Source organism: Mus caroli, chromosome 17, assembly GCF_900094665.2.
Source record: "Mus caroli chromosome 17, CAROLI_EIJ_v1.1, whole genome shotgun sequence".
Classification (NCBI taxonomy): domain Eukaryota; kingdom Metazoa; phylum Chordata; class Mammalia; order Rodentia; family Muridae; genus Mus; species Mus caroli.
The window spans coordinates 22,264,941-22,291,702 of record NC_034586.1 but is presented as its reverse complement, the minus strand read 5'-3'; the positions used below and the strand labels follow the sequence as shown (position 1 = coordinate 22,291,702).

The 26,762-nt window shown below is 52.8% G+C and overlaps 1 protein-coding gene across 1 annotated transcript in view; it reads right to left on the bottom strand.

The window, feature by feature from the left end:
* Positions 1 to 773: 773 nt before the first annotated feature.
* The window catches only part of Neurl1b (neuralized E3 ubiquitin protein ligase 1B), a 26,973-nt gene continuing 984 nt past the window's right edge, over positions 774 to 26,762 (bottom strand). Inside the window, exons 2-5 of the mRNA XM_021149958.2 lie at positions 10,633 to 11,178; positions 3,518 to 4,210; positions 1,693 to 1,818; positions 774 to 1,345 (exon numbers count right to left, since the gene is read on the bottom strand). Coding sequence (XP_021005617.1) covers positions 1,101 to 1,345; positions 1,693 to 1,818; positions 3,518 to 4,210; positions 10,633 to 11,178 — 1,610 coding nt within the window. The 3' untranslated portion in view covers positions 774 to 1,100. The remainder of the gene's footprint in view (positions 1,346 to 1,692; positions 1,819 to 3,517; positions 4,211 to 10,632; positions 11,179 to 26,762) is intronic.

The window sequence follows — 26,762 nt, the reverse complement described above, 5'->3', positions numbered from 1 at the left end:
TACAGACATAAGTGAGCCAGTGAGAGGGTGACAGGGCCAGGGGCCTGGGAAATGGCAGCAAACAGGCCCAGGAGTGGGGAGCATTTTCAGTCAGTTCCTCACCAGTAGCTAACTGGTGTACTTAACACCATAATAATCAACAGGAAAATGAGAGTCAGGACAAGGACGAGGTAGGGGTCTGGGTCTTCTAGCTTCTGCCAGCTGCTCACTGGGACATGTCCTAAGCTCTTAATTCTACCTTGGGAGACGCGGAGTTGTCCCAGAGAACAGGAAGGACGTCATAAAACTCCACAGCAAGTAGGGACAAGGCTGAGGTGTTTACTGTTCTACTGGCTGGGGATAAAGGACTCTAGTTGCTACCGCTGGGGCACCTGTCCTCAGCTGCCTTGGGAAGGCTACTCCTAGGCTGAGTGAGAAGCGAAAGCCACCTGTTCTCCGATGTTCTCCGCCCACCTTCTCCCCTCAGCAGGAGCTGCTGTCTGGAGCTGTAAACAGTGAGTTATTTTTGCTCTCCCTTAGAAAATCTGAGTGCCATTGAGGGAGCTCTGTGTAGGTTCAGGCCTCCTATGTTCAAAGCTTAGCTCACTGTAGAAAATCTAAATCCCCAGAAAGTGGACGACCACATTAACATTTGGGCCCGGATTGCACATTCCTTAGTGTTAAATACCCTCCAGGAGATGGATCCCTACATAAAACATTCACACATTCTCTCTCACCCATTCTCTGTGCTGTCTCCCCACCCCCACCCCCCCACCCAGACACACACACTCAACCCAACCCCAAAGAAGCATTGCACAGACAGAGGGTACCCTTTCCCAGCTGAAGGTCACCAAGAGGCAGGTGATCTGCCAGGCAGTTCCTGAGCTGAATCCTGGGACAGGCTTTTGGGGGTGATGTGTGTTTGAGCCAGAAGCAGCAAGTATTTGCCTGGGCTCTGGCCCCCAGGGCCTCATCTCCATACCTGTCCTGCCTTGCTCATCACTGCGGAGTGGCAGACAAGAGATGGCTCCTGACCCCAGGCTCCCTGATAGCCATGGTGTCGCCCACCTAGCAGGGGCTTTCAGAAAGGTGACCTTGCCTTGGCCGAGCCAGTTGCACGGCTACGGCCTGTAGATCTTGATAACATCCTTGATGGGCCGCCGGCAGATGGGACAGCAGGCCCGTGCCTGCCTTCGGAGCCGCAGGCCGCAGCTGTGACACAGGCACATGTGTCCACACGTGTAGATGACCGTGTCCACCTCGCTGTCGAAGCACACTGTGCACTCTCCATTCCTGCTGCCTGTCGGCTCGGGTGCAGAGAAGGCTGGGGACACTGGGGGACTCAGTGGGGAGCTGGGGGCTGTCACTGCCAGAAGGGAGATAGGGTTTCATTAATGGTGTGGCTCTCAGAAGGACTCTGAATGTAGCATTCCCGTGGTGGCAATGGGCACAGTCCCATCTTTGTTTACATTTTGAATTTTACCCGTTTTTGATAGTGCTGTCTCACAAAGCACAAAGATAAACTGCCTTCATCAGCAGCCTTTGGGCTTCTGATTCTCTCTATTTATTCACCCACTGAGCACAGCAGAGAAGAGCAGATGCAATGGCAAACACCGCTGGCCTGCTCGGCCAGCAAAGGCCAAGGTCACGGGCACAGCCAGAGGACCCATGTCATGAGGAAGTCCTGCCCCTCCGGGTTCTGTGTTTCCTTACCCAGAGACGATTCTGATGCTGAGGATGACTGGTTGACGCTGAAGGTCATGTCTGAATCGCTGTCATCCTGGGAGCCACTGAAGGACCCTGATGGCGTCATGGTCTCAGAACTGGACTGTAGGGTACCTAGGAGTCAAACAGACTCTATTAGGGTGTGAGAGAGAGGCACAGGCTCTAGTGATGGATGAGGTGACTATCCGGGGTTCTGTGGATGTCTGTGCTCTGCCTCCTATTTAGGTGCCTTCACAGGTATGGCTATAGCTCTATTATAAGATATAACATAATATATTGTATATGATTCATACGCTATATAATATATGCATACTTTAGCTGTTATAGCTCCTATTTCAAAAACAGCCTTGGGATGCTGGGCCAAACCCAAAGAACCTTCCATTCGTTAATCCCACTGTGATGCGAGGAAGGGCATAACTCAAGCAAGGCTACCACGCTGCTGCCATTAGAACTATTGGTAAGGAAAGGCTCATGCCACTGAAGGTAGGCTTCCAACGGAGAAGCCTCTCGGAGGCAAGGCCTGAGTGTGGAGCCAGCAGAGGCTCATCCTGGGGGTGCACACTCATCATACAGACCTCACTTTCCTGAGTCCGTCAAGGGACTCCCAGATTTCTGAGCTGCTCTCCACGTTTTGCTTGGGGCACTAGAATGGGGTTTTGTCACAGTTACCGGATTCCAGACTCTGAGGGCACCTCTCCCTGCCCAAGCTCAGCGCTAACTCAGAAAATAGGTCCTTTCTCAGGAAGACGAGAGCTGCTGCTTTTACTCCATTTGAAGGAAGGACAACTATCATAGTAGCACCTTGGAAAACTTGTCTCAGGCCGAAATCTTAAACTAGGTGGTTCAACAGCAACAGCAACTGTAAAAAGCTCAAAACATCCTAGCCAAACCCTACAGACACCTGCTTCTCCTTCAGACACCCAGGCTGTGGTGTTACGGCACGCTGTGTCAGACACCTGTTGAAGCCCTTCCATCCCATGGCAACCTCACTCTCTTTCACCCAGGGCACTGACCCCCAGGAGAGTGGGATGTGCCCAGCTCTTCAGGGCTGTGTGACTCTTGGATGGTAATCTGCCTTTCTGTTGTCTTACGTTTAGACGGGGGTAGTCATGTGGATTCACAGGCCATTAGGAGCATCAAGGCCAACGCGGTGGCATGGTGACTCTTTCTGCTATAAGCTGGACTGTGAGCGTGGCGTTATGCTCTCTGGGAAGACTTCCCTGACCACTGCACTCAGTCCCCCAAACTTGCCTCTACTGTAGTGGCAATGTCACACCGTGTAGCTGTCCCTATCAGCTTGTCACATGAAGCAAGTGGGTATCCTGTCCTCTGCTGGCCTGGCCCACAGCTTCTGTCCTTTGTCTATGTTTGCTAAGAGCAAAGACAAAGCCGGGCGGCCCGAGGCCAGCCTGGTCTACAAAGTGAGTTCCAGGACAGCCAGGGCTACACAGAGAAACCCTGTCTCGAAAAACCAGAAAAAAACCAAAACAAAACAAAAAAACCCCCCAAAACAAAACAAAACCAAAGACAAGAATTGTCTCCAAAGGCTCAAGCCTTCCCTCCACTCTCTGCACTAGCGATGCTTCTCTTGCATATGCCAGTGAATTTCCCTCGTCTTTTACAGTAATTTTGTTATTTTTTAAATTTTATTTATTTATTTATTTATTTTTTAAAAAAATCCTAGTGAGATAAAGGAAATAAAAATAAGTAAGTAAATAAATAATAAAGGAAATAAAACCATCTTCCAGCCAAGCCCTGACAGCAGCTGTCTTCTACAGGGATCTCTTATTGGGGACCCCCGGTGCACACTCACCCAGGAGACGCAGCTGGCCCGCCACACCGCCGCGTACCGCGAAGAAGGCCCAGAGCGCCTGTGAGGTGTCCACGCACAGCAGGCGTCCCCGCGGGCGCCCGTTCACCGCCAGCAGGACGTCGCCGCCGGGTCGCAGCGTGAAGCTGAGCGCGTCGCCTCCGCTGGGCACGGGCCCAGCGCGCGCCACCACCCAGTATTCCTTGCGGTCCAGCAGCGCAGCGGGATCGGCGGGCAGCTCGGATGGCCGCAGCGCGCCAGGATCGCAGGACGTGATGCCGAAGGCCACGGCCGCGGGTGCCGCCAGCCCCGGGCGCCCCACTTCCACGCACAGGCTCTCCCCTGGCCGCAGCGGCCGCTCGGAGAACACGAGCGTGCGGCCGCCGTCGGGGCGGGGCGCGCAGGCTAGCCTGCGGTCGGCGGACAAGCTCACGTCGGGTCCGCGCGTGGCGTGGAAGCGCAGCTCGGCGTCCAGCAGCGCGGGCGATGAGGCGGGCCTCGCGCGTTCGCGGGCCACGCACGGGACCGCGGCGTCGGGACGGCCGAGAGCCAGGTGACCCAGCTTGGCCACCACCTGGTTGTTCTCCAGCTCGTTGTTGTCGAAGTTGGCAGCGTCGTGGCTGCCAGGAGGGGGGCAGGCGCTGAGGCGAGCCTGGCCCAGGCGCAGGGGGGTCAGCGTGTCAGCGAAGGTGCTTTCTATGGGACAGAAGAGAGGTATCAAGAGGCAATTGGCACCCAGGACCTCAAGCCTCAGACCTGGTCCCTTAAGCCCTAAGGGCACTGGACTCCAGTTGCCCCTGACCTGCAACCTCAGATCCTGCACACTACCCAGATCCACCGACCTCCAACCTCAGGTCTAAAATCCTACACCCCTGATTCCCTCTACCTCTAACTTCACAGTCCGTAACTCCCAAACCTCAAAACCTGGAGCTTACATTGCCAAGCCCTGCAACCTCAGAAATGCGACTCTAGACTCCGGCTCCTCTAGATCTCGTATCTCAAACTTCAGGCCCTACTCAGATCACAGACGGGTCAGGCAGAACCCCATTGCCCTAAATGTAAGGCCCTGGCCCCCAGATCTGCCTGACTTCTGATCCCTAGCTCCCCTGGATCTCACCCACGCTCTTCCTGACCTCAGACTTCCATCCAGGTTACCCTGGCTTTATGGCTGCAGGTGGCTGGACTGGCTTGTGTTCCCTGAGCCTCCAGCCTTGTTATACCCAACCTCCCACTGCTTTGGAAGGGCCTTCTTTCCCTCCCATCTCCACCCTGCTTCCTCTTTCCTCCCGCCCTGCCCTGCCCGTTCTTGAACTTGTGATCTTCTGTCTTAGTGTTCCAAGTTCTGGAGTTCATGCACCATGCCTGACTTCTTGCCTCTTCCTTTGTCCTTTTCTCTCTCTCCCTCCAGAGGTTTTCATACATTTGCACAGCTGGGCATTGGAAGTTCCTTTATTGTTTCCCTACTTAAAGCAAAACATCAACCTAAAGAGCAAATCCTACACTGGGGCCCTAGCCTGTGGCAGGCTAACCTGAGCTCGCGGATCTCATTGACTACAGCAACCGACAGGCATGAACTATCACTACGGCCATTTAGCATGGGAACGGAGGCACAGAACCCACGCTGTCTTGTCTAGATTCAGGGTTCTTTACCACAATGCCACCAGGAACAGAAAGGACAGGGCACATGACAGAATGGAGATAGGGGAGGAAAGAGGAAGCGAGGATGCCAGTGTATTGAGTGGGAGGTGCTGTTTGCTGACAGTACAGTACTGGGAGAGCAGGAGTCGGGGAGAGTCAAGAGTTCCATCTAGCAGGCTCAGTGCAAGGCTGGGGTGTCAGAGAGAGGCAGGTAGGCAGCAGGAAGGTGGAGTGTGCATTTGGGAATTCTAGACTTTGCAAAGTCCTCTGGGGTTCCTGTGTTGCGGGCTAGTTTGAGAGGTACTGCAGGTTCTGAGGGGCAGGGATCTGGGTGCCCCATTGGAAGTGCTGGTCCCCAAGGTGAATGCTGGACTGAAGAGTTACTCAGTCCTGCGAGAATAGGTTGTAATGAAGAGAGCAGGCCTGACCACCGACTCTCCGGCTTCTGGTTTCACTATGCTATATCTCCTGCTTGTTGCTCCTGTCGCCCCGATGGCAGCTCCCAGAGGCCCTGCAGCCGGCACACCATGCTTTTCTGGTGAAGCCTCAAGTATTTTGTTGCAGTAGACAGAAGCGAGGCTAACATGGAAGTTCAGAGATGGCATCCACGTCCTGCTCATGTCCTCGGATCAGGGGACATTGTCTTGCTTTATGACAGCTTGTTCAAGTCTACAGCTGTTTATACATATGCACACATAACTATCTTCAGATTGTGTTACACATACACATACATACACCCAACCACACCCTGTGTGACTCTAAGAGCTGAATATATATTTAAAATATGTTTATATGTACTTTTAAAACATTTTTGTTGTTTTTATGTTCATGTGTGGTTTTGTGTGCGTGTGTGTGTGTGTGTGTGTGTGCGCGCGCGTGTGTACTATATACCTGATACCCACAGAAGCCAGAAAAGGGTGTTGGATACCCTAAGATTGGAATTACAGATATTTGTGAGCCACCATGTGGGTGATAGGAATAGAACCTGGGTTCTCTGGAAGAGCCGCAAGTGCTCTTAACTGCTTGAGCAATTTCTTCAGCCCCATGTGCACTGCCTTTTGCATGTGTTTTATGTGTGCTGTCGTACACAACTCAAGAGAATGAGTGCACCCAGCACAAAATCCAGGGCCTTCTATCTCAGCAGTAGAGGGCCTGTGGTCTCTACAGTCAGGTACATGATGCTTTGCAAGGCCTATGGAGGACTACTGCTCTGGTTTCTGTACCCACACCCAGATTTCCTTGGTGAGAACAGCCCACCCTCACTGTTATCACCTGAGGAGTTGGGGTCTCTCTACCTGGTCAGTCACTACTACCCAACCCCATGCCTACAGCCACAAGTCGAGAGATGGGGATGTGAACCATAATGCATGGGATGAGGCCAGTAAGTCTTGAGACCCAGAAAAGCAGCTGGTAGGCCAGAGGACTGCTACAGCAGGTGGCCCTTTGTTTGGCCCACAGGATAGCCAAGCTGAGGAGGAAGCAGGAGGGAGAAGGGAAGATGCCTCCCCAGGCTCCACCCTTTGCCGCTCACTGCTCACCGCTGTGACCCTTTCTTCCTTAAATAATATGGAAGCAACTGAGTATTTCAGACTGTCTAGCCTGTGATGACATGGCTTTGGTGTGATATTTGTTTAATCTGACCGAGACATTGGGCAGAGGAAGGATGGGAGCCACTCAGACTCACACCTTTGTGCCAGGAAGAGGGATGGTTCTCCTCCAGCCAGCATCCCTGGGCCCCTCTGTGTTCTGGCATGCCAGTGTAACTTAGCAGATGTGAGCCTCAGTTTCCTTAGCTGCAGGCTGTCCCAGGGTGCACTAATTGGTAACTCAGTCCTGATGTATGTGGCATAAGCCAATGATCATAAATATAAATATAATGAGTGCTAAAGGAATCAAAGTGACTGACTAGTGAGGAGGGGCAGGCACCCAATGCAAAGGGCTTCCTCAGAACGACAGCAGGGCCAAGCTGCAGGCTGTGCCACCTGAGAACCTTGGGTACGCTGGGTGCTGGAAGCCAGCTCTGCTGTCATTGGCTTAGGTGAAGCCTAAACAGATACTTTCCATATCTCCTAGGGGACTCCGTGTACAGCCAGGGCTGAGAGCTTTGGAGCCAAATACAGACAAATCCGGTCTTGCAGACCAGGAGCTTCAGGACTGGTCACTTTCCTTCTTAGAACCTGGCTTCTCCACTCCGTGGGGAACTGCACCCTGGACCTAGCTCGTCCAGTGTAGCTGGACCCATTGCAGAAGATGCACGGCGTACATTTCCACCAGGCCAAAAGCTGTGTGCATCCTGTAGGCCCCTTTGACTTGAGTTCTGGAGCAGTGAAGGCAGTCCCAGGCCTGTGGTGCTAGATGAAATAAAGCCTGCACACACTGGAATTTTAGATAAACAAATCGGTGGGTATGAGCATGTCCCAGATACTGCCACAGAATGTGCTGGTGCTACGTTTTCTGTTTTGTTTCTCTTACGTTCAAATCTAAGTAGGTGGCCTGGATTTTTATTGCTCCATTTGACAGCCCTACCCCGACATCATCCTTGGGTCTTGCTTCTCAGGCTTGACTCAGGTATGAGAAGAGAGGGGGTGATAAGGGGGTACTGGGTGATGTTTTTGGGGGGAGGATTTCATGGCTGAGAATTTTAAAGCAATAAATTACTTCCCCAGAAGTCTAGAGTACACAGAGCAAGCTAGACACTGAGCTACCTACTGGTGGGACCTGGGGTACCTCTCTCCCCAAACCAAGTTTTCCCAGGGGTCTCTCGGGGTTGTACGTTACACTATCCCACACCTGTTGCCTGTTTTAAATATTAAGTCATGGTAGCTCAATATCCATTTATTTACTGGTATTTTTAAAAAGTTTTATTCAGGGCTGGGAATCAAAAACTGGAGCCTTGAGTGCTGGGTAGTGCTCTGTCATAGAGCAACAGCCACAATTGAGACAGAGTCTCACTATGTGGCCCTGGCAGGCCTGGGACTTTTCTATGTGAACCAGGCTGGCCTTGAACTCACAGACATGCACCTGCCTCTGCCTCCTGGATGCTGGGGCTAAGGGCATATAGTGACACACCAGGGTCTTCTTATTTTTACTATCCCCCCACCCGGGGCAAACCTAATTAACTTTGGAAGAGAAAAGAAAGAAAACATTACACAGATTGTTACTAACCCCTGGCTACTTCTGGGGCATTACCTGGGCAGTCTGTGAACCAAGATTTTCTAGGGTGGTGTGTCCATCCCCAGAAATGGTTGGTCTCTAAAACCCCCTCATTCCCCAGTTATCTATTTACCCAGATATAACCATTATCAACTTGCTTTCCCCATGGGAAAGAAAAGACACCCATCGCACCAGAAGCTTCCAGCACATAAGCCTGGAAATGTTCTTGTTGCTCTTTTTAATTGTACACAGGCCTGGGGTGGAGAGCTAGCTCAGTGGTTAATAGCACTTACTGCTCTTGCAAAGGGCCAGGTTTAGTTCCCAGCATCCACATGGTGGCTCATAACTCCCATTCCTAGTGACCTGACTCCCTTTTCTGGTCTCCACCACATGCACACGTGTGATGTAGGTACATACATTCAGGCATGCCCTCATACCCATGAAAAAAAGCAACACAATTGCATGTGTTGTGGGAAGGGAAATGTGCCCATGACCCCACATCCCAGAGACAGAGCTCCTCAACACTCAGTGTCCCTATTACATGTGTGTGTGATCACTGTTCCATGCCAAGGGCATCTCATCAGCTGGCACAGCTCAGGGACAACTGAAAAATAAGGAAACTGAGGCTCAGGTTTGTTTTGTTACATGGGGGGCTCTGCTCGATTCTCCCTAAGGGTCACAGAATACTGTGGGGGTGGTGATGATGCTGCTGATGGTGGTGGTGGTGTGGATGCAGGTTTGCTGACTGAGAAAATGAGAGTAGGGGTCCTGCGTCTCCTAGGTGTATCCAGACTCATTCTGTCATCAAGGCCCGGCTTCCAATCTGTATTTTTAAAACATCCTCACCTACTTGCACTGTTCATGTGTGGTTGTGGTTTCTTGTCTGCTCACAGAGACGTGGGTTGGAAAGTCAGACATGATTGCTTCCCATTTCTACAGGGATAAAGGGTGGTGGGAGATCTGGGAGGCGTAGGAAAGCTGAGGTTTCTGAAACCTTCATGGAAAACCTTTAAGGGAAAAGGGTGGGCAGGGGTGTGGTTAATGCCCAAGGGAGGCCCTGGCATGGAGCAGAGCTCTTCACAGCTCGGTCTGCCTGAACTGCCTGAACCCGGGACACAGGCCCCGCCCACACACAAGAGAGCAGGTTCTTGCTTTCCAGCTGCTTGTTCAATTCAGGCAATGCCTCAGGCCACATCCCCTTCAGGCACCATTTCCTATAACCTAACCCTGCAATGATTCCCCTGAACTGATCAGTATCACGAACCTGCTTTACAGTCGAAAAGAACTAAAGTCAGGGAGGGCCCAGCTCTGCACCAAGGCCCCACTGACGGGTGGAGAGCTGGGTCCAGGCAATCATCTTAGCAACTCTCGTGTCCCTGCCTGTTCTAACCACGTAAAACTTCTGTGGCCTCTTTATTTCTGGGGGGGAGAGGAGAGTCAGATCCTGGACCCCAAGTCTGCCTCCCATGCCTAGTGGTGAGGTGGGAGAGGGGGGCTCCCAAAACCAGAATCCAGTCCAAACATTTAGCTATTTATGCCATCTTCTCATAACAAACAAACAAGCCAAGCAATTCCCAGCAACCTCTAGCGCAAAGCACAGGCTATTCAAAGCACTAAGGAGAAAGATGAAAGAGCAGCTACTTCTAGGAAAGAGGTGTCTCAGTGTGGGAAGCTTCAAGCTACAGACAGGTGGGCAAGTCAGTCTGTCTTTCTGTCCATCCTCTCACTTTGCCCCTGTGTACTTCCTTACAGGCAGGTTACATGCAGAGATGTGTCCCCCTTCCCAGAGAAACCTACTCTCCTCACACCTCCCAGGTCTAGGCCGGGTTGTTTCAAGTGCAGGCTACAGGCTCAAAAGAGAACAACTGACTGCCATCCACTGGGGTAGGAGAGATCACACAATGGCCTCCCAAACCCACCCTGAGCCCCTTCACAGTTATCTGGCTCTAGCTGCTGCTGTGTCTGACTGCCCACTGGCACAGGTTCATCTGCAGGGTGAATGAATAAGAGCCAGCAGAGGAAATGCATGCTGGGATTGAGGGGGGCACAACATGAACAAAGGAATGGAAAGAGGGAGTGAATGGAAGCTTAGTGGTCTAAGAGTGATAAACTGGCTAGCCAAGGCATGGACTCTGGGACCAGCTCATGTGGGTTCCCTCCCAGTCCCGTAACAAAAGTACTCTCAGAGCCTCAGTTTCCTCCTCTGGAAATTGGACACCATTGCTTTTGTGAAAATCAAGACACACGAGGCAGCTGGGTGACTCAGGCGAGCCAAGCCCATGGAGCTGTAAACTCTGGGGATGTGCAGGCTATGCCAACAGACCTACCCAGAAGCTGTACTTCGTCCGTGATGCCATAGACGTCGATGAGTGCCCAGAGTGGGCCGCCCACAGCCACGCCGCAGTGGAACAGCACTGGCTCACCATCGTTGACACTGTAGAAGACGCGACCGTGGCGATCGGCCCAGTAGGCCAGCACTGTGTCCCGCAGCGCCAGGTTCTCGGGCAGCGCCTTGGCCCAGTAACCAGGCCGCGTAACCAGGTCGGGGCAGGCGTACTTGGGGATATCCTGTGCGCTCATGAGAGACGGGTCGTGGGCAGTGAAGCCGAAGCGCAGCGCGCCGCTCCAGCCGGGACGCACGGCCACCAGGCGCAGCCGCACCTGCTCGTACAGGCGAATGGGGCGCTGCGTGAAGGTGACTCCGTTGCAGAAGCTGTTCCGTCGCGTGGCCCTGCGCGAGTGGCCGTCCAGACGCACGTTCTTGCCCTTAGCCTGCGCATGGAAGCGCGGCGCCTCGCCCAGGACCGCTCGCCTCTCTGGGCCCGGGCCGTAGCAAGGCCGGGTGGCCAGGAGGCGTGCAGGAGGGCTAGAGTCTGTGGGCAGAGAGGAGGCATGTCAGCGTTAAGAAGTCCTGTGGCCAGGAATTTTATTAACCATTTCCATAAATTCCACCTTAGACTGGGCATACATTTTAAATTCTAAAATTTAGAAGGTTCTGGGCTAGACCTAAGGAACGCCTCCTCCCTGTCCCTAACCATGTCAAATCACGGTACACATTTCACAGATGAGCAAGCCAAGCTTGATGCTGGGTGTGCACTAAAGGGCTTCCCCAGTTTCACATCCAGTTTATGGCTTGAGGTCTGATGACCTCTTCATTCCCAGCAAACTCTCCCAAATCTAGAAGCTTCGTCCGAGGACCACATCTGAGCTGCAGAGTGCCCTGATTCTTGAGCATCAGTGGGGATGTCTAGCTGTTTTCCTTAAAATGCATGTTCAGATCGAGATAGGGATCTAGGGAGCACACATTCTGTTGGGATCCCTATGGCAGCCGGCGCTCCCAGCCTCTGGTGTCTAGAGCTGGACCTCAGCGGCAGCCCTATCACTCTCCCTGCCTGATGTCCTTGTCTACAAACGGGTGTAGTAAACTCCCATCGCTACTGAAAGGCAGTGTGGATCAAATCCCCACATATGTGGGGACACCTGGTGTCTGTCATGGTCCACTGGTAACCATGCCATCTCTCTGTGACTCTGTCCTAGCCAGGACTCTGGTTTTCTCCATTCCCTGATGGTCATAAAGTTAGCTTGTCTAAAATGTACCTTCTGGGGGATTATTTCTGGGGAGATTTTCTCTGAGGGGCATGCTAGGCCGTGAGGGAACAGCTGTCCTAAGAGAGAAAGATTCTCCTCTGAAGAGCTGACAGCCCAAGGACCAAAGTCTGACATGAAATGAGGCATCTGTGTTGGTGGGGTCTACTGCAAGAGAACAGTGTGCTGAGCTGGAGCCGAGACCCTGCGCTGGGGCTTTCTTGGAGAGCCTCTCTGATGGGTGACTAGAGGCAGAACCTAAAGGAAGGGAAAGGAACGAGCGGGTGTAGGGAGAGCGCCAGGCGGGGCAGCAGTGCAAAGACCCAGAGGAAAGAAAGTCTCAATGCAGCAGCCCAGGGCTGGGGAGCAGTGGGGGCGGAGCTTATAGATCCCTGCCTTCACTTTAACCGTTTTACTCTGAGGGAGCTTCATGAGTGGAAGCTCAGAGTTGAGAGGAAGGCTACGCTGGACCTTGGGGCAGGATGGGCTGTTGGGAGAGCCATCGCTTGGACAGGCCTGCTGGACCCAAGGCTCAGCTGTGAGAAAGGCCAGTAGGTGACAAAGAGGAGTCAGATTCTGGATGTGTCTTGATGGCCGAGGAGATACAAAGATTCTAATAAAATTTCCACAGGAATAAAAAAACAAAACAAACCCACAAGATATATTTGCATTGAACATTTAAACAATACTCAACCAATAGAACCCGTTTTAAAAAGGGGGTTGGTTCTTTAGTGTATATTTGAAGAGGAAGCAGAGAGAAGAGGTAGGGGTAGGCTTGTGGTAGGTGTGGCCCAGGGGTGGGGCTTCCATTACACCCCCATGCCCAATAAAGACCTGACCACACCAGGTCCTTGATAAAGGCTAGCTGCTGCCTGCTAGCCTAGCAGTTAGCTACACTGGCTTCTCCGACAGCCTGTTTGCAGATAGGGAAATGGGGCAATGGAGGGACTGCAAGCCCTCAGCTTAGGTCAGTCCCCTCTGTGGACTCTACTAGGCTACTGAAGTGCAGCCATGCAAGTGTCAGGGCCACTATTGGTCCAGGTGGACCAGGCACAGCTTCCAAGTCTGGGCATCAGTAAGAGTCCATCCTTCTCCACACAGACCCTGCAGTCAGTCCCTGCCTCCTATGGTCCCTCCTTCCCCATTACCATGCCCAGCTGCTGGGGAGACTGCATTCAAATCCAGCAGCTGGGGAACAGTCCTGGTGGTTAACCAGTACAGACCTTTCTATCTGGGACAGGCTTTTACTTACAAACGGTGCAGTCACCATGCATCCAGCAAACATCCCAGGGTCGCTTACTCTGTGGTGCTTGTCCCTCAGTCTCCTTTCCATTCTCTCAATAGAGCAACAAGGGCCTGGGCGGGAAGGCTGCGGGAAGTACTCACAGGAGGTCCCGAACTGACACCAGAGAGTGGCAGGCTGTGTTCCTTCCACAGCTCATTCAAGTCTTTCATTTATTCACCCGATCCCTGCTTTCTGCAGACCCCACACAGTGATTGGCATCGCTCCAAAGGAGCATAAAGAAGGCAGCCTCATGGCCCAGCACCCAGGACCTGTAAGTGGCAGTGATATCCACAGAGACAGGTCTTGAAAGATCAGAGGTGGGTGCTGTGAGCCAAGCAGGGACTGGTTGCTGTGGGGAAAGCGAAAGACTGCAGCAGGGGGAGGGGGAGGGCTTAGGGTGCCAAGGCTGGGTAGCCACTGCTGTGAAGGGTTGCTGTATGTGCCATCACTGACCTGGCACTCAGCTGGATGGCCCTAAATGCCAAGCCAAGAGGCTCAGCCCAGGTGGCAGGACCCAAGGGGAGAAGGGGCTGTGTGCAGACTTCCAGCAGACCAGCCTGCGGCCAGTCAGTACTGCCTGTGATGAGAACTACCAAGACCTAAAGAAGTTCACAAGATAAACTCCCAGCAAGCAGGATGCCCAGTGTCAGCCATGAATGAGCAGGGTCAGTACACACAAGCAGCCTTGGGACTACAGCTTTCGCCGGTGCCCAAAGACCAAGGTCCTGCCTCTGCTGAATTCTCCAGGAAGCTCCAATGGGACTCCACGGCAAAGCCGTCAGAGCACCCAAGTGCAGCGTGAGTGTGGTTGACTGTACTTCTCTTCCGGCCCCACGCTCTCTGTGCACCGGTCCTATCTGACCATCACAGCCCCTCACCAAGCAGCCCGGGAGGCTCAGCAGCTGTTAATGGAGCCCAGTCTGATGACTCAGGCAGGGAGGCAGGCGCAGAGATGGGGAGATGCATCCTCTGTGACTTTCAGGCACGGTCCCTGCAGACCCCACTGTGCTTGTGGACAGCAGGCATCCAAATGCCTTAGGCTGACATATTTGTTTAATTTTGATTACATGGTTCAACTTCCTTCAGGGAACGAGAGATAAACACTCTGCACACACACACTGAAACCAGAGACCCGGTGAGAGGCAAAGAAAACCAGAGTGATGGGCAGGATAGAGAGTTAGTGTGCTCTGGACACAAACTGAAGACACTTAAAGGCCAACAGGCGTCCTGAGGTGCATCCAACACCTGCTTTGTTGGGCCCAAGGATACGGGAGACTTGAGTTCTCAGGAGGGCCAAGGCTCTACGTACAGCAGTGGGCAACTGTATTCATTCACGTCAACGGGGGCAACAAGAGCTGTGTCCCAGAAAGCTGGGGGCAAGAGATGAATCTTCTCAGCCTAAGCCCACGGCACTGTTCATCTCTGCGCTGGTCCTACCATAAGGCAATGCCCTCTACTCTGCATACTCCCCACAATGGGTGCTTCTCATCATGACTGCTGTTGGCTTTTAAGGGGAATCTTCACCTGCAAGATTACTGTACCCACTTCTGGTAGACAAGCAAGCTCTAGGCAGCCACGACCCACAGTGCATAGCACAGGAGCTAAGGCATAAGTCCCAGCTTGCCGACCCCCTTTCTGCAGCAGTCTGCGCTCAGTCGCTTCCCAGCTTTGCTAAGCCTCTGTTACTGTATACCTAGTCCTGCCCCAGCTCCAGCCTTCCTGGCATGTCATGGTGGGACATCCTGTCACAGCTGCTGAGTTGCAATCCATGAGCACAGAAGTTCTCAGCTGCTGTCACCAAGACCAGATTCAGACACCATCATCACAAGAACGTTCAGCTAGGATGAGGCTTCCAAACCACACTAGGACAAACCCATGACCCTTTGCTCACACAGCCAAGGCCCCAGGCTAGTGACGCCCATCTAGTTAATGTGAGACCCAGTCAGCAGAGGGATTTCTAGAGGTGGGACAGAGCGGACCTCAGCAGCTACCTTGTCATTGACAACAGGGACAGTCTCTGCCTGAACGTCACAGCCAGTAGCGCTGGCCCCACCCAGAGGTATGGGGTTTTCTAGAGTTCACCCACAGGAACGATGCCTGACACCAACCCATGGCAGATTCAGGCTGGAGAGGGCAGATTGGGTGTCTCCAATGCCCAGTCCTGAACAAGCCTAGGAATGATTCTCCTTGGGTGGTTCCTGCTGTGTGGCTCTGGGCTCAGTCTGTGCTTTGCTACTAATCTGCCTGAGAAACCCTGAGCAACCCTTTGCCTCTCAAGGATGTAGCTTTGCCATCTGTAAATGGTGGATGACCGAAGACCTCCACCTTGGGGTGGCTGGCAGGGATGATGGGAACATCCACAGATGCCTCCCAAAGTTCTGGCCCTTAACAGAGAGTTGGCAAATATTCATGTCCTCCATCAAGGTGCAATCAATGGGCAGGCCCTGCCTCCAAACAGATCTCTATTGGCGCCAGAGAGCACTGCCCTGTAGCCATACAGCTTCAATTCAAACCAAGCAGTGTTACGTTTGCTGTGTGACCTTAAACTCCACGCTTAACATCCCTGAGTTTCAGGAAGACCTAAAGACTAATGGAAGTCATTCTGGGAGCCCTTCTGGTCTCGTCTGGAGGATAGCACAGGCTTATGTGATAAGTACTGTGGTGCACATGGTGGAGGTCTGTGAGACATTTAGCTCTTCAGGGTTTCTCTGTGTAGCCCTGGCTGTCCTGGAACTCACTCTGTAGACCAGGCTGGCCTCGCACTCAGAAATCCACCTGCCTCTGCCTCCCGAGTGCTGGGATTAAAGGCGTGCGCCACCACTGCCCAGCTTTAGCTCTTTCTTTAATCAGTGTATTAGGAACACAGTTTCTTCCAGAAGGCCCATAGTTTGGCCAGGAAATGCCACCTCAAACCCTTATGGCTACCTCCACAGACAGAGGCCTGTTCTTACGTCATCGTGTGCCGGGCACAGGTGCACTATGCCAATCCTCCCCAGTCCTCACGCCACTGACCCTCTGATCTATGTCAGGCTGAAGACACGGCACTCACTGCCAGCCATGCTGGAAGCCTCCACAACGCTGGAGCAATGATGGCATTCTGGCTTCACCCAGAAGCAGAGCTTGCCCACCTTTAACAAAAGCAGAGGCTTCGTTGGGAAACCCTGCCGAGCTCCAAAGATGTGCTGGACACAGGTCTCCACACTCGGTCCTGAAGCTGGAAACACCCCTGCGGAGTCACTACCATCCATTTCCAACACGGAAGAGAAACTGAGGCTACGAGGCCAGACTCGGCCTTCCTCCAACCCACCCATCTTCAGGGCAGCTGGCTATATGCTTGGGGAAAGGGCAGTGTGCAATCACAGGCCTCACTGAGAGCAATGAAGGGTGTACAGCCTCCTCTCCCCAGAAACAACCCACACCCCGTGCACACAATCGGACATTCACTTCAGAGGTATCCTGAACCCTTGGATCACCCATCCTTAGATTGTAGACCTTGAACGAGAAATATCTGGTTCAAGAAATGGTTGCTCTAGTACAACATGCAAACCAGTTCTGCAGGCAGCACAAAATAATATAGGATATGCCTGTGTGTGTGTGGGGGGGGCAAGCTTCAGAGATAAGAAAACACACACACACACACACACAACCCTGAGGCTTCCCGCCATACCAAAAGGGCAAGGGACTTGGGTGTCCTTGGCAGCAGAGGAGACCTTTCCATTGGTGGGTTTGAAGTGGCTAGAAAATGACAAACTCGCCCTGGCTCCACTGCCAAACCCAGCAACAGGCGCACAGGGGACTTTGTTCTTGGTCTCACAGGCCTCGCTGGCCAGCACCCTGGGTGGACGAGAGCCAGCCCGCGCTGGAAACCGCCACTGGCCGCCTCCTCTTTGCTCTGCAAACAGCTATCAACACCCAAGAGCCATGGAGGGCTGGGGGTCCCTCAGGGCTGCTGGGGAGAAAGTCTTGTCTGTTCTCTGGGGCCCATGAAGTGTAACTGCCCCCTCAGCTGCTCTGGCTTTGAAGGGAGCCCAGGCAGAGTGTCATCTGGCTGTCCCTCCAACTGTATGTCCCCTTCTTGGCCAGGTTCATTCTTGATGAAAGGACCCAGGAAACGCCAGCCTTATGGGAGCCAGCTTCAGGGTTAAGACCTCAGAGCTGTGAAGGCCAGAGAGAATGTCCCTCATTCCTTCCTTTGCACATCACTTCCTCCACCGCATGACAGCTCCGTAGCATCTACTCTGTGCCAGTGCCTGTGTGGGATGTGGGGTGCGCATCCCAGTGAGTCCCAGAGAGGGCTCCCCTGCTGTCTCCTTCCCCCTAGGAGGTAGATTTAGAGCTGAAAGCAGCTCTAAGGACACACAGACTAACTGCACAGGGAGGTCAGAGGAGCTGTCCATCAGACAGAAGAAGGACTGGCAGATGTGGTTCAGGCAGGGGAACGGGCAGCAGGGAAACCCGGGAGGGGAGAATAAGCAGACAGCATTGGAAGCTTTGGTGGAGCAGGAGGATGCAGAGGGAGTCAAGGGCTGTGTGATAAAGGGTCTTAAAGCCCAGGCAAGGATCGTCAAGAAAGCTTGGGGCTGCTTAAGAGTTTGAAGCTGGACAACGCCCCCAGTGGATCTGCCTCTCTGAAGAATGAAGTGTAAACTGTAACCTTCCTTTATTCCCTGCCTGTTCAAATGGCCCAATAGAAGAGGCAGGAGAAAGGCAGCCAGGATTTTGAACATCGAGTCCAACTGCCGCACCCCCACCCCAGTGGCTCTTCTCCAGGCAGCCCTGGCAGCTGCTCACTGATAAGGGCGGGAGCTGCCCAGGCCTGTGTTTCCCTCTCTTTGCTTTGCAGACAGCCACTCCCCCAACCTGGTGCTCTTAGTGGAGGCTTTGTGCCAGGTGAGCACCTACAGGTTCTCCTAAGAGTTGGGTGTTTGTGCCAACAGACCTACTCAGCGCCTTGAAGGGTGGACATGGAACAGGAGTGGAACAGGCTCTCTAGCACACTCCTCTTCACAGACTCACACTGCAGAGCATGTCCACCCCAGGTCTCGCTAACATCCCAACCTGCAAGGAGAGCATTGCAGATGTAAGTGAGGCCATTGTGGACTTGGCACGGAAAGGGACTCTGACTGGGGCAGGCAGAGTGGCCGTGGAAACCATCCATCAGCTGTTTACAGCCTCAAAAGAAGGTCAGCATTTGGCGGAACTCGGGACGGACAAAGGCAAAGAACCTGAAAAGGGAACACGGTGGCTGTGGAGGGGGGGCTCCCACGGAGGAGGAGCTCCGAGGGAGGGCCTGCAGCCCTGAATGGAGCTAGAGGGACACCTGCTGGAAGGCTGATCCTTTGAACCCAGGCCCACCACCCCAGAGACAGAGGTGGCTGCTACAAGCCCTGCCCCTGAGGAAGAGGACCTTGGAGAGGCAGAGGAACTGCCTAAGCCCCACTGACTGAGGTGGGCTGACAGTGGGGTTCTAAGCAGCCATCTAAAATGGGATCAAGATGCTGTGACCACAGCCTGTGAGGAGGCTTAGCACATAGTAGGCCAGAGTGCGCTTAGTTTTGCACCGCAGGCTGGCTATTTTAGTGTCTCATCGTGCCTACTGCCCTAAGAGGTGAAGGAAGGCCTGTGCTGAGCCTGTGAGAGCCTCCTTCGTACTGGGTTAAGGCTTCCTGCAGCCAATCTATAGGTCAAAACCCATTTCATAAATGGAAAGATGAGACCTAGAGATGGAGAGGGTGTAGCCACCGCCAGGGCACAGGTCAACCACACTTGAGCAAAAGCCCACACTTGTTTCCATGGGACAGGAAGGAGATATTGGGTGTGACAGGGCAACTTAGTCTTAATCTCTCATCTCAACAAATCTGGGGATGCGGATTCTTTGCCTCTAAGCATAAAGGCCACAAATGGAGTCCTACTGTGTGCAGGAGTCTAATTTACTTCTGTCTCTCATTTCCAGAGCTGGAGGAGAGCAGTACCATTGTCACTCTGATCCTAAAGATGACGAGGGGGCAGAAGTTCAGAGTGGGGAGCTAGCTTGTCCGAGGACACACAGCTTACAGGCAGCAGGACAGAGATTTGCACTAAGCACTGCCTCCAAGCCCAGGGCTCTTTCTTATACCTCTCTTGGAATTCTAGCCAAGTCCAACTGTAATTGTTGTAAGACCCTGGGTCCGGCTCCAGACATCAGTGCCCAAATCTGTCAAGAGGGAGATAGAGCCGGGCAGTGGTGGTGCACGCCTTTAATCCCAGCACTTGGGAGGCAGAGGCAGGCAGATTTCTGAGTTCAAGGCCAGCCTGGTCTACAAAGTGAGTTCCAGGACAGCCAGTGCTATACATAGAAACCCTGCCTTGAAACAAAACAAAACAAAACAAAAACAACAACAACAAAAAAAAAAACCAAAAACAAAAAGCGGGAGATAGAGTGAGATGGCACAGAGCCCCCTGGTTCTGAGAACAAAGCCCCCATCTTCCGGGACAGAGTCCTATGCCACAACCCAGACAGACGGAAATTCCAGTCCTCCATCTTGTGCCCTTGAACACCAAGGACCTTGAAGGACAGGAAGCTCCCTTGAGGCCTAAGGAGAGGCTGTCTCCAGTGGAAAGTTACTGAGTCCAGCTTTGGAGGCACAAGGTGGAGCGTGTGCCTACCCATCCCATAAATCTATCATCCTGGGGGGCCAAGGGGAAGCGAGCACATGCCTAAGGGCCATAACTGTGGTATAAACTGGGTGGTGTTGAGGGTGCAAACAAAATGCCCTGGGCCCTCTGCCAGCCCACAGCCAGATTGCCCCCACCTATCCACTTCCCCAAATGGCTTACTCATTAAAGAGCTTTTCCTACCAGTGGGAGGCAAGGTCTGAGGTAGGGTGCTACTAGGCCAGTGGAGTCCCCGTGAGAAGGAATGAGGAAGGATTAGGGTGCTTGGCGGCTGTTCACAAACACCTGCCATTGAGCTGAACCACATAGAGGCTGGCTGAATTAGCTGGAGAGGGTGGTTTCCCATCACCTCCTGTCCTGATCTGTAAAATGGGTCTAACTCCTACAGACAATTAAGGGGACATAAATGCAAGGGTGAGAGAGCCATAGAAAGCATTCCTGGCTCACCGGGGCACCCTATCCCAAGATTCCAGAACAGACTGTCCTCCGAGGATATATGTGACATATGGCTATGGCCACTCCAGACACAGGCATTCATTCCCTCGCCCTTGCACCAGGGGCCTTGACTTGTGGAAGTCCTTCAGCACTAAAATCTGTCTCTCTCGACACAGCAGACCTCTGCCCACACTGCCCTGCATATCATGTCTGAAAGTAGTTCACAGGCAGGTCCTGGAGGCCCCAGCTGCTAATGGGGGACATTTCCAATGGAATGGCAGCTGCATTGCCTCGAAAGCCCCAGGACAGTGCCTATCCTCTGACTGGCTTTGGCAAAGGCTGGGATGTATACTCCAGATATGGCGGCTTCTCAGACAGAAACCCATGGTGAGCCCACCAAGAGCGTGCTCAACTTTCCATGCCTGCAGGTGGGATTCAGGAGAACCATGCAAAGAATGCAGAACTGTTAACTGAGAGTTAACCTGCAGGGGGCACCCTCCTCAACCCAGCAGTCCTCAGGACCATTCCTGCCCTCCAACGTGCAGAAACTGTGTGCCCCAGGGTAAGACACTGTTTCTCTTAGTAGCACTCTCCCACCAGTTACACGTGGCTAACAGCAGTGGCTATTAGGGCCTGTGCTGAGAGTTAAACAAGTTACTGCCTTAGGATAGTGTTTGACTCAGACAGGCTGTTGTACGTTAGCAGTTATTATTGCCCTGTGTCTGACTCCTCTGAGAACACCTGATCCGGGCTCACGGTGGAGCAGTCTGCTGGCTGGGTGGATTCATGACTCTAAGGCCCAAGATGAACACTCTTTTGGTCCAGAGCTAGGCACACCTGGATGGTATCATCGCCTCAGTGTGCCAGGAGAGGGTGTGGCTTGGAAGATCATGCTACTCAACTGGCTGAAGGGGATGCAGAGCACAGATGTGGGTAGATAATCTAGGACCCAGGCCGACACGTCCTTGATAGCCAGAGTGGGGACAGGATGCTCCTGCCTGACATCCAGCCTCTCAGCTTTGCCCACTGAGCTCAGGTTAGCAAAGGTGGGCCTGTGGTGCCGGCTGTGGCGTGGGTATGCAGGTTCCACTGGGCAGGCACATGCACCCTGAAAGAGGCCAGTGTGGAGCCACACCCACCTTTGTGGATGCAGAGCCCAGGGTGCTGGGAGGGGATGTTTTGCTATAGGCAACCGGGATACAGATGAGTCACCTTCAGATGACAGAGAAGGAAAGTCCCAGGATGCTTAGGGTGGGGACAAGGGGCATCCACTTGATAATGGACAAAGGTTCCTGAGGGCAGGCCTGAGGTTGGGTGGCTCACCTGACTCTTCTCAGCCACCTAACCCAGGGCAGGTTTTATTACTGCTCTGAGTCTGTTTCCTAGTCTTGTGCCTTAGCCTTTGCTCCCACTGTCTGCCTCTAGGCTTCTGTTTTACACCCCCAGAGCACAGCACTAAATACAGACAGGAAGTACTGAGTCTTCCCTTTCCACCCAGGGAGGATGAAACAGTCTGACCCTGGCCCTGGTGGGGGAGCTACGGAGTAGATTGCACTCGGTCTGTAAAATCCTTCAACTATCACACCCCTCCCCACAAGTCACCCAATTAGTACTGGCCCCAGACCTCCACAGTTCTGCTCCTGTCTTCTCCCCCAACCTGGGGTCTTTGACCTTGAGCCCTCTGCTTTCAAAGTAACTTTTTCCCAGGATGGAGTACACCTCCTCCAGGAAGCACTCCCTGACTCATCCTCAGGCCTCTCTTGTCACTCACCATCACTACTGTGACTTGCCTGGTGTCTAGTGGATGCACTAGAACCTGACTCCCCAAGACCAGGCTATGGTCCCTGTCCCAGCTGAGTGTGCCAACTGCCCTATCAAAAGCAGGTGCTCTGGAAAGGGCCTGAGAGCCTGAGACCAATGTCCATGTGCCTGAAGGGAACCTTCCAATCTAGCCCTGGATCTGAGGTTGAGACGGATCCAGCCACCTGCCAGCCAGTCCTTATGGCCCCCAGAGGCAAGACTGGGAACTTCTTTCCCGAGTGACAGCCATGACCATGATGGTCTTCTGTCTTGCTTACCAGACCCTACTCAATTGACCCTGCCTTCCTGGGAGCTGCCCCCCATATTCCTGCTTCCCGCTGAGGATCTGGGGTGCAGTGTGGCCTTAGCCTAAGGTCTGGGCTCCAGGCTCTGCCCTCACCTCCCCTGCAGCCAAGTGGCCCCAAAGGCTGTATTCATCAGAGGTACATTTGGCCTGTGACATGGACATAAGCGGACACTCTGGCACTTAGGAAGCCTGGGTTCAAGGCCGGTCTAGACCATACAGAGTGAGAACCTGTCTCCAAAGAATCCTCTTGGACTGTAGAGATGGCTCCCTGGTTAAGAGAGAGCCATTCCCACTCTTGTAGAAGACCAGCCTTTGGGTCCTAGCACCCATAATGGGAAGCTTATGATGTTTCTTCAGCTCTAAGGGGTCTCAATGTTAATCTGGCCTCTGCAGGCACGACACATATGTGGTGCGCACACACACACACACACACACACACACACACACACACGGCTTGGAGAGACTGTTCAGCAGTTGACAGCGTTTGCTGTTCCTCTAGGGGACCCGAGTTTGGTTCCCAGCACCCATACCAGACAGTTTAAAACCACGAGCATTCCAGTTCCAGGGAACCCGACATCTCCGACTTCCAAGGACACCTGCACTAACGTGCACAATCTCACACACATGCATATACATAATTAAAAGAATAAGACATCTTTACAAAATAATCCTTTTATAATGAGTGCATGCTAGTATATTTTCTATGTTGTATCACTAAAGAGCATTTAGTAGCTGGAGCTGACCCATAGTAGACAGGCATATTGGTGGCCCACCTTGGTTTGGGGATAGGGTGGCACTAAGCTGGTCCACGCTACAGGAAGCATGCCGCCCTCTGGTCATGGCATTCAAGCCTGCACCCCATGCTGGGCACATGATAGATGTTGGTGGCCACAGAGTAACTAAAGCATGAAGCCACATGGAGACCCTAAGAGCAAGCAGACACTCAGCTGGACTTCCTTTCGGAGGTAACCTCTTCCAGAAAGCATTCCTAATCACTCACAGTGAGGGAGGGGCAGATGAACCAGATAGGATGAAACAGAAGAAGCCCAACTTGTCTGTCCAGAACACAGACCACTTCTCCACCTTGCATCCATCCACACAGGACAGACCCCAGCTCCTATATCCACTGTCTGCATAGTGCAGCCCATGGCATCCTTACAGGGCCTCACCAAAGGGAACTTGCCCAGCCTACACGGCAACATGTAGGTCTCCAGACAGTTGAAGGAACTTCTGTGGCCTTGAGAGGCTTGGCTCAGATAGAAAAGAAAATGTCAATGACCTGGAGGGAAAGAGGGGTATACATGGCCAAGAGGACAAAGGAAGCTCAACTCAGCTCCACACTGCATCTGAGAGAAGAGGGTACAGAGAAAAGCACCTGTTGGCCTTTCGCTGGCTATGGCAGGGTGACCAAGACTGCTATCTTCCCAGGGGCTGAGAAAGACATGGCTCAGAGACACCAGCAGCTACTTGCTCTGAGAGCACCATCTCAGCAGTCAGACAGGATGCTATGCAGCAAAGTGGCCAAGCAGCTGTAGGGCTCTGCCCAGGTTTGCTTTGTCTAGGAGGGCCTTGTTTGAGGCTGATGGGAAGAGGGGCTCTGTGGGAAGGATCATTCAAAGCAGGGGTGAGTACGCCCCATCTAGACTTAGCAAGCTATGTAGTAGGTTAGGAATCCTCTCTCTGTCTCTGTCTCTTTGTGTCTGTCATCTTTATATCTGTCTCTGACTGTCTCTCTTCCCCCTATGTAAAATGCTTCTGTCCTTGACATTTCTGAGCCTTCATCTTTTATCTGCGAAATCAAAGATAGCCCCTTTGAACACCCGAGTCTGCCATGGCAGCCCAGTGCAGTCTGGGCATAGCTTCTCAACCAAAACTCCCAGACAAGTAACTGGCTATTGAGCAGGCTTGGCCAAGCACTTGACAACTTAATGATTAAACCAAGTCTACAGTTTGAATTTAGCATCTCCTCCAAACAGTGCTACAGGTGAACCCCAGAGGTGTACAGGGAAGGGGCTAGAATGTGCTGGTTGGTACCCACCCCATCCTGGAATGGTACTCCCCCCCCCATTTCTACCCAGTTATTTTCTCCTTATAAAGTCCAGGGGAAGCACAGGACGAGAACAATATTGTGGGGCATTAGGAACCTGATGGATCTTTGTCAGCTAAGTCCCAGCTTGGATGGAGCCTGTGTGGGCTGGCCTTACCTGGTCTCTCTGTGTGGCCCGCCTCGAAACTGGAGGGCACTTTACCTTACGTTGCAGGGTTGAACTGCACCTGGGAAGGGAGGCTGACACACACAGTAGGAGCTCAACAGATGCAACACTTCCTGCTGACCCTTGCTCTCTCCTGGGTCGAGGGTATACATCAGAATATGTTGGTGCAGTTTGAGAGAGCTGCCAAGATTATGAACGCCAACCAAAGGGCACTTCACTTTCTTTGGCATTTCCTTATTATGCCATGTAGCGCACACACCATGTGCATGGTGGAATGCCCAATAAACATTATCTAAACCATGGTGGCATTTAATAAGTGTTATCTGAGCCTCGACTGAGAGGATAGTGCCTGTCAGGAGGAAAAAAAAAAAAACCAACAACGGAGGACTTTGGAGCTAAATAGACCCAGATCTCAATTCTGGCACTGCCAACTAGAGGAGCTCTGTAGGCAAGAACAAGCCATTTGACCTCCAAGAGCCTTGGTTTTTTTGGTTTTTGTTTTTGTTTTCCATTCATCAAATGGGAGTTATGACTCTGCTGGAAGGGGTTGCTGGGAGGACTAAACTCATTCATTCATTCATTCATTCATTCATTCATTCATTCCCCAAGCATCCAAACATCCACTGTGTCCTAGCCCCTACTCAACACACAACAGTGATCAAGCATACATGTGTCACACAGTGACTATGCTCAGGAGAACCATAAAGCAGAGAAAGGGGCCTGGGAGGGGATGACAATGTCAAGACTCAGTCTATAGCAGGGGCCTGAGGGAAGGGAAGGAAGAGAAGGGGCAGCTGCTCGGAGGTCAGAGGGAAACTTGCAGGCAGCCTGCTCAGAGTGTGATCAGAGTGTAGCAGCCTTGAGAGGCGTGCTTGGCTTATGACTTCAGCCACATATGCCGGGAGCCTGGTGAAGAACCCAGGTGCTCAGCAAACGCTAGCCCTCGATTTCCAGTCCTGTGGAATGAACTCCACCCCACACACATGCTCCTTCCCTGAGAAGGAGAGCACAGGCTCCCTCGGGGCCAGCCTGTGCCAAGTACTCCTTCAGCCAAACATACAGGCTCCATATACGCTCCACCACCCGGTTCTGAGCCTGCACTAGGCACTAGGTTCTGGGCCGGGCAAACCAGGGAATGAGACAATCAAGGCATGGAGTCTGTCCTCGCAGAACCCCTAGAGAGTCACAAGAAGACACAGTGATGGTGCAGCACGGTCATACAAACACGAAGCCTTATGAAGGTGTCCCCATTAGGGCAGAGAGTGTAAGGTCCCTGGGAAAGGTGACCAGGGAACCTGGTGGTGAGACAAGAAAGAACAGTCCAGGTGTGAGAGGATGTATAGATGCCAGAAGTCAATGGCAGGTGGATCTAAAAACAATATATAAGTCTGCTTATTTCGGGCATCTGCTATCTGATGTGCCTCCTCACTGAGGGTAGGAGGTTCCCACACAGCATGGGGTGACCTGCCTTGACTCTGAACCTCCAGCCTAGAGTGCTCCACCCACAGCATCAGACTCCAGGGGAATGGGCACCCCAGCAATGTGTGAGCACCTGGTGAGACAGCCTGTCCCTTGCCTTGCTCCAAGTGTGACCCACAGGTGGCAGAATGGCTTTTTTAAAAACCAACCAGAATAGCACAGGAATTCTAGTTGAGTATGTACTGTGTCTCAGTCATGGGCTTCTGTGACTGCCATCTCTGATGAGACCTCAGGTCCCTCCAGATCGGTGGCTGGGTCTCTTCAGCCTAGCAAGAGCCATGTGCACAAGAAGCGGTTATCATTCTGTCTAGTACAGACCCAGGTTCCAAAGCCACCTCTGAAGCTGACCAGCCTGTGACTCCACCTGGCTGACCTTAGGAATGATCCAGTGAAAGCCACTTAGGGGCTTGTTAGTAGAAGGGGCTGTCTCTCTTCTCAGTGGTCTTTGGGTCGCAGGTTGGCCCAATCCCTTCCAGAAGAGACAACTCTATTAGGATATCTGCTGGAGGAAGGGCTGTGGGGGTGTCAGAACAGAGATGGGGTGTCAGCTGGGCTGTGCTAAATCTGACCTACAGCCAACTTGCTTCTTCTCTGAACTACCCTCCCCCAACACACACACACACACAGACACAGACACACACACACACACACACACACACAGAGAGAGAGAGAGAGAGAGAGAGAGAGAGAGAAAGAGAG